Source organism: Aotus nancymaae, unplaced genomic scaffold (assembly GCF_030222135.1).
Source record: "Aotus nancymaae isolate 86718 unplaced genomic scaffold, 86718_ANA_hifiasm-v0.15.2.pri h1tg000077l, whole genome shotgun sequence".
Classification (NCBI taxonomy): domain Eukaryota; kingdom Metazoa; phylum Chordata; class Mammalia; order Primates; family Aotidae; genus Aotus; species Aotus nancymaae.
Window position 1 is genome coordinate 1,002,800 of NW_026988492.1, and position 6,276 is coordinate 1,009,075.

General features: G+C 61.6%; 1 protein-coding gene across 1 annotated transcript; it reads left to right on the top strand.

Moving 5' to 3' along the window:
- Positions 1 to 1,432: 1,432 nt before the first annotated feature.
- FZD8 (frizzled class receptor 8) lies at positions 1,433 to 5,446 on the top strand. Its single transcript, XM_064368435.1, has one exon. The coding sequence runs from the start codon at positions 2,291 to 2,293 to the stop codon at positions 4,361 to 4,363; it is 2,073 nt and encodes a 690-aa protein (XP_064224505.1). The 5' UTR covers positions 1,433 to 2,290; the 3' UTR covers positions 4,364 to 5,446.
- The last annotated feature ends 830 nt before the right edge of the window (positions 5,447 to 6,276 follow it).

Genomic DNA, 6,276 nt, shown 5'->3' on the forward strand with positions numbered 1-6,276 from the left:
AGAGGGAGAGAGGGAGAAGGAGATGGGAGGAGGAAGGAGAGGGAAAGAGAGCCTGAGAGCGAGAGCGGGGTGGGGGGCGGTGAGAGTGAGAGAGAGAGAGGACACATTCTGCCACCCTCCTGGCTAACTGAAATGCTTGTTCCCGAGATTACAGTAATTACAGCCCCAGCATGAGTTCCATACAAGCGCTAAATGAAACAGCACATCAATTAAAAAATAAACACTCCATTCCAGGAAAAAGACAGCCCCCTGGGACGCCCTAACAAGCGTAGATGAACCTGCCGGGCGCGGGCCCGGGCCGCCCGCAGCCCCCCTCCCGGCCCGTCTTAAGGTGGCCGCGGAGCCGGCGGGGGCAGCGTGGGCTGGCGGGGGCCCAAGCGGCTGCTAAAAGCAGCTCGGGTCCGGCTCCGGCCTCGTGCAGAGCGCGGATACGTGTCCCGGAGTCCGCGCCAGGGCGCAGCGCCGCCTCCCACCAAAGAAAAGGAGGCTCTGGCAAAAACATGTGAACTTGGGATGGATGAATAGACGTCCCGAGAGCCCAAGCGCAGGCAGGGAATCCAGCCCCGGAGTTTCCAGTCTGTCCTATTTATAAGTTTTAGGGTTTGTTTTGATTTTTAAAAAGAAATGGAATGATTTGTCCTAAGAAAGCACGGCGTCCCGGGGCTTTCTATATTTAATCTCACCTAATTATCAAAACCCTCTTGGAGATTGTTGCTACGATCACCCAACTCTCCAGGTGGGGAAACTGACGCTCCCCCGGGTCACGCAGCGGAGGCGGGAGGAGAGTCTCAGGCGGGCATTTGTCCCCTGCGCCCCCCGCGCCCCCAAGGCTGGGATCCCGGGCATCTTACCCGGGCCGTCCCTGGTCCAGCCCCAGTTTAGAATGACTCGACTCCCCCCACAACTCCAAGTCTCACAAACCATCGTTCTGAGAACCCCAAGGAGGACACCTTTCCCCAGGTCCTCTGCAGCGTCGAGCCCCTGCAGGGCCCCCAGCACTCGTCTGCTGCGGGACCTCTGCGCCGCCCCGAAGAGCGCGAGACCCCCGCCGCCCGCAGGTGACCCGCATTAGCGGAGGGTGCCAGCAGGGGCTTGGCTGGTTTGAAATGCGCCAGGGAGGCGCACGCTGCACCAAACCCCGTCCCTGTCCCCAAGGGCAGACTCGGGGAAAGGCGACCAAGACCTCAGACGCACTCAGCGCCGTGGGGACAGCCGTGGCCAACGCTCTGTCTCTGCGGTCAATCCCAAGGTTACCAAAACTGTCCATCCGCAGAGAGTGCGCACAGCGGTGCGGACACTCGGGGACTGCCTTAAGGAAGGCTGAGCCCTGGGAGCGCGTGGACTCCGCCCCGCTGCCCGGTGATTGGCGCGCGGGGCTGGAGGCGGAGACCGAGTCCGCGCTGTATAAATATTCATGAGCCGGCCGCGCGGCGCGAGCGGGGCCGGAGCCGGGAAGTTGGGCGAAGGGCGCTGCTCCCGCCGAGGAGGAGGCGGCGGCTGGGCGCGAGCCGCGCCACTCAGGTGTCCGCTCCGCCTTCCGGTCTGGATTTGCTCCTGTGTGTCCAGCAGGAAGGGGACTGCGTGCACCTCGCCCGACTGCGGCCCGAGCGCGGCGCGGACTTTTCCCGGCGGCGGGGGTCCGTCTGTCCCCGCGGCGGGCGGACGAAGGACGGACGCCAGAGAAAGAGGGCGGCGGCCTGGGCCGAGGCGGGTCCCCAACTCCGGCGGCGGCGGCGCGGCCTTGGGGGCGGGCATGAGCCCCTGGGGGCCGAGCGGGGGCCGCCAGGGCTGACCCGGCGCGGCGAGCGGCCCGGCCCAGCCATCTTGACTGCGCACCGCGGCCCGAGAGGAAACTTGCTGCGCCGCCGCCCTCTGTGCCCGGCGGAGTCACTGCCGCCCGGCGCGGCGCGGAGAAGCGGTCGGGCGGAGAGGAGGCGAGCGAGCGCGGGACGATGAGCCGAGGGCCGGCCGCTCTGCGCCGCGAAGACTGAGCGCGCCCCGGGGCGAGCAGAGCGGACCCTCTGGGACTGTGGCGCACGCCTACGGCCACCTCCAAACCCCCGGAGCGGCGGAAAGGAGTACGGAAGGGCCCTGCCCAGGCTGCGGACCGCGCCGCTGCGTTCGTGCCCCGAGAAGGGGCTAGATTATCGGCAGACCACCCCCCTCCCTGGCGAAGCAGAAGGGAGACCCCAGATCACCCGCTTTGCCTGTCTCCGGCTCTCTCGCGGGGCCCCTGGCACCAGTCTGCGCGCCGCCTGGAGGGCGAGGGCACCGGGCCGAGGCGCGCAGCATGGAGTGGGGTTACCTGTTGGAAGTGGCCTCCCTGCTGGCTGCCTTGGCGCTGCTGCAGCGCTCTAGCGGCGCTGCGGCCGCCTCGGCCAAGGAGCTGACGTGCCAAGAGATCACCGTGCCGCTGTGCAAGGGCATCGGCTACAACTACACCTACATGCCCAACCAGTTCAACCACGACACGCAGGACGAGGCGGGCCTGGAGGTGCACCAGTTCTGGCCGCTGGTGGAGATCCAGTGCTCGCCCGACCTCAAGTTCTTCCTGTGCAGCATGTACACGCCCATCTGCCTGGAGGACTACAAGAAGCCGCTGCCGCCCTGCCGCTCGGTGTGCGAGCGCGCCAAGGCCGGCTGCGCGCCGCTCATGCGCCAGTACGGCTTCGCCTGGCCCGACCGCATGCGCTGCGAGCGGCTGCCCGAGCAGGGCAACCCCGACACGCTGTGCATGGACTACAACCGCACCGACCTCACCACGGCCGCGCCCAGCCCGCCGCGCCGCCTGCCGCCGCCGCCGCCCGGCGAGCAGCCGCCCTCGGGCAGCGGCCACGGCCGCCCGCCGGGGGCCAGGCCCCCGCACCGCGGCGGCGGCAGGGGCGGTGGCGGCGGGGACGCGGCGGCGCCCCCAGCTCGCGGCGGCGGCGGCGGGAGGGTGCGGCCCCCTGGCGGCGGCGCGGCTCCCTGCGAGCCCGGGTGCCAGTGCCGCGCGCCCATGGTGAGCGTGTCCAGCGAGCGCCACCCGCTCTACAACCGCGTCAAGACAGGCCAGATCGCCAACTGCGCGCTGCCGTGCCACAACCCCTTTTTCAGCCAGGATGAGCGCGCCTTCACCGTCTTCTGGATCGGCCTGTGGTCGGTGCTCTGCTTCGTGTCCACCTTCGCCACCGTCTCCACCTTCCTCATCGACATGGAGCGCTTCAAGTACCCGGAGCGGCCCATCATCTTCCTCTCGGCCTGCTACCTGTTCGTGTCGGTGGGCTACCTGGTGCGCCTGGTGGCGGGCCACGAGAAGGTGGCGTGCAGCGGCGGCGCGCCGGGCGCGGGGGGCCCGGGGGGCGCGGGCGGCGCGGCGGCGGGAGCGGGCGCGGCGGGCGCGGGCGCGGGCGGCCCGGGCGGGCGCGGCGAGTACGAGGAGCTGGGCGCGGTGGAGCAGCACGTGCGCTACGAGACCACGGGCCCCGCGCTGTGCACCGTGGTCTTCCTGCTGGTCTACTTCTTCGGCATGGCCAGCTCCATCTGGTGGGTGATCCTGTCGCTCACGTGGTTCCTGGCGGCCGGCATGAAGTGGGGCAACGAAGCCATCGCCGGCTACTCGCAGTACTTCCACCTGGCCGCGTGGCTCGTGCCCAGCGTCAAGTCCATCGCGGTGCTGGCGCTCAGCTCGGTGGACGGCGACCCGGTGGCAGGCATCTGCTATGTGGGCAACCAGAGCCTGGACAACCTGCGCGGCTTCGTGCTGGCGCCGCTGGTCATCTACCTCTTCATCGGCACCATGTTCCTGCTGGCCGGCTTCGTGTCGCTCTTCCGTATCCGCTCGGTCATCAAGCAGCAGGACGGCCCCACCAAGACGCACAAGCTGGAGAAGCTAATGATCCGCCTGGGCCTGTTCACCGTGCTCTACACCGTGCCCGCCGCGGTGGTGGTCGCCTGCCTCTTCTACGAGCAGCACAACCGCCCGCGCTGGGAGGCCACGCACAACTGCCCGTGCCTGCGGGATCTGCAGCCCGACCAGGCGCGCAGGCCCGACTACGCCGTCTTCATGCTCAAGTACTTCATGTGCCTGGTGGTGGGCATCACCTCGGGCGTGTGGGTCTGGTCCGGCAAGACGCTGGAGTCCTGGCGCTCGCTGTGCACCCGCTGCTGCTGGGCCAGCAAGGGCGCCGCGGGGGGCGGGGGCGGGGGCGCGGGCGCCACGGCAGCGGGGGGCGGCGGCGGGCCGGGGGGGGGCGGCGGCGGCGGGGGTCCCGGCGGGGGCGGGGGCTCCCTCTACAGCGACGTCAGCACCGGCCTGACGTGGCGGTCTGGCACGGCCAGCTCCGTGTCTTATCCAAAGCAGATGCCATTGTCCCAGGTCTGAGCGGAGGGGTGGGGGCGCCCAGGAGGGGTGGGGAAGGGGGCGAGGAGACCAGTGCAGCGAAGGGACACTTGACGGGCTGAGGTTCCCACCCCTTCACAGTGTTGATTGCTATTAGCATGATAATGAACTCTTAATGGTATCCATTAGCTGGGACTTAAAAGACTCACTTAGAACAAAGTACCTGGCATTGAAGCCTCCCAGACCCAGCCCCTTTTCCTCATTGATGTGCGGGGAGCTCCTCCCGCCACGCGTTAATTTCTGTTGGCTGAGGAGGGTGGACTCTGCGGCGTTTCCAGAACCCGAGGCTTGGAGCCCTCCCTGGCTGCACTTGGCTGGGTTTGCAGTCAGATACACAGATTTCACCTGGGAGTACCTTTTTCTCCCTCGACTCTCCTACGTAAACCCCTAACTTACCTTGGAGGAGGGGTGACCGCGACCTGACGGGATTGCACGGTTTGGGTATTCTTAATGACCAGGCAGATGCCTTAAGTAAACAAACAAGAAATGTCTTAATTATACACCCCAAGTAAATACGGGTTTCTTACATTAGACGATGTATTTATATAATTATTTGTTAAATTGTACAAAATGTGTAAAATTTGTATATATCCAAAGATATACAGCGTGTACATTTTTTTGTAAAAAGTTTAGAGGCTTACCCCTGTAAGAACAGATATAAGTATTCTATTTTGTCAATAAAATGACTTTTGATAAATGATTTAACCATTGCCCTCTCCCCCGCCTCTTCTGAGCTGTCACCTTTAAAGTGCTTGCTAAGGACGCATGGGGAAAATGGACATTTTCTGGCTTGTCATTCTGTACATGACCTCAGGCATGGAGAAAATTACTTGTTAATCTCTAGTTCTTTAAGTTGTTAGCCAAGTAAATACCATTGTTGAACTGAAATCAAAATCGAGTTTTTGCACCTTCCCCAAAGACGGTGTTTTTCATGGGAGCGCTGTTCTGATCCACGGATAACAACTCTCACCTTAGTGGATGTAAATGGAACTTCTCCAAGGCAGTCATTCCCCTTAGGCCTTGTTATTTATCCTGTATGGTATCACTAAAGGTTTCAAAACCCTGCATTCATTTCTGGAGTCCGTGATTTTGAAGGCACCTGGTGTTCCAGAGACGGAACGCATGGCTGAGGTGTAGAGGTTAATGTTTTAAACCATAGCTCACCCTTTACAGTAGAAGTCACTTGACAATCTGGTAGGGGAGCAGGTGCTCTTTAATGGATTAAACTAACGGGTTAACATCTTAATAACCTCCAATGCTTGTGTATACCAAATGTGCTGCTTTTCCTAGAAAAAAAAAGCTATTGTTCCTCTGTCAAGACTAAGCTAATTTATTTGAGCAGAAGGCTGTTGAATTAGCAGAAGAATGCTCCAGCAATTGTTGAACTTTTTACCTGTCTGCCCAGTGGCTCAGCACATCATTCCTTTAAGAGGAGCTAAATGAATAGGGTTAATCTGTAGGGAACTTGGTCTTTTGAGTTTGAAAAACTTTGATCTTTTCTCCTCTGCAAATGTGCTGTATAGTCTGAAGTTTCTTTCCCTGCTGCCCATCTCCTCTTAGTGCAGACCAATTGGCCACCGCGGAGCCTTAAAGTTCTTCCATTAAAGGGATGTGGGACTTTTACTTTAAAAAGGAGAGAGAGCGCGGGAGAGGAAGACTTGTAACAGTTAGTGAAGACCGGAGGCACAAGTGCTCAGCCTTTTAAACAGCTTTTCCCGGCATTGTTAGCCAGCCTGCAGGCAGCTAGGCATGGGTTGAAGCTTTATAGAAAAGGGCTCTGAATGCCCCACAGGTGGTCTGCGCACATAATCCCCCAATTTAAAGCGTTTTCCTTTGCTGGACAATTGCATTACAAAACTCCCTTCTTTTTCGCTCCTAATTGAACCAATGAACTA

Bases quoted from the DNA above. Each gene is read 5' to 3' on its own strand.
- FZD8 (XM_064368435.1), top strand. From the start codon at position 2,291: ATGGAGTGGGGTTACCTGTTGGAAGTGGCCTCCCTGCTGGCTGCCTTG.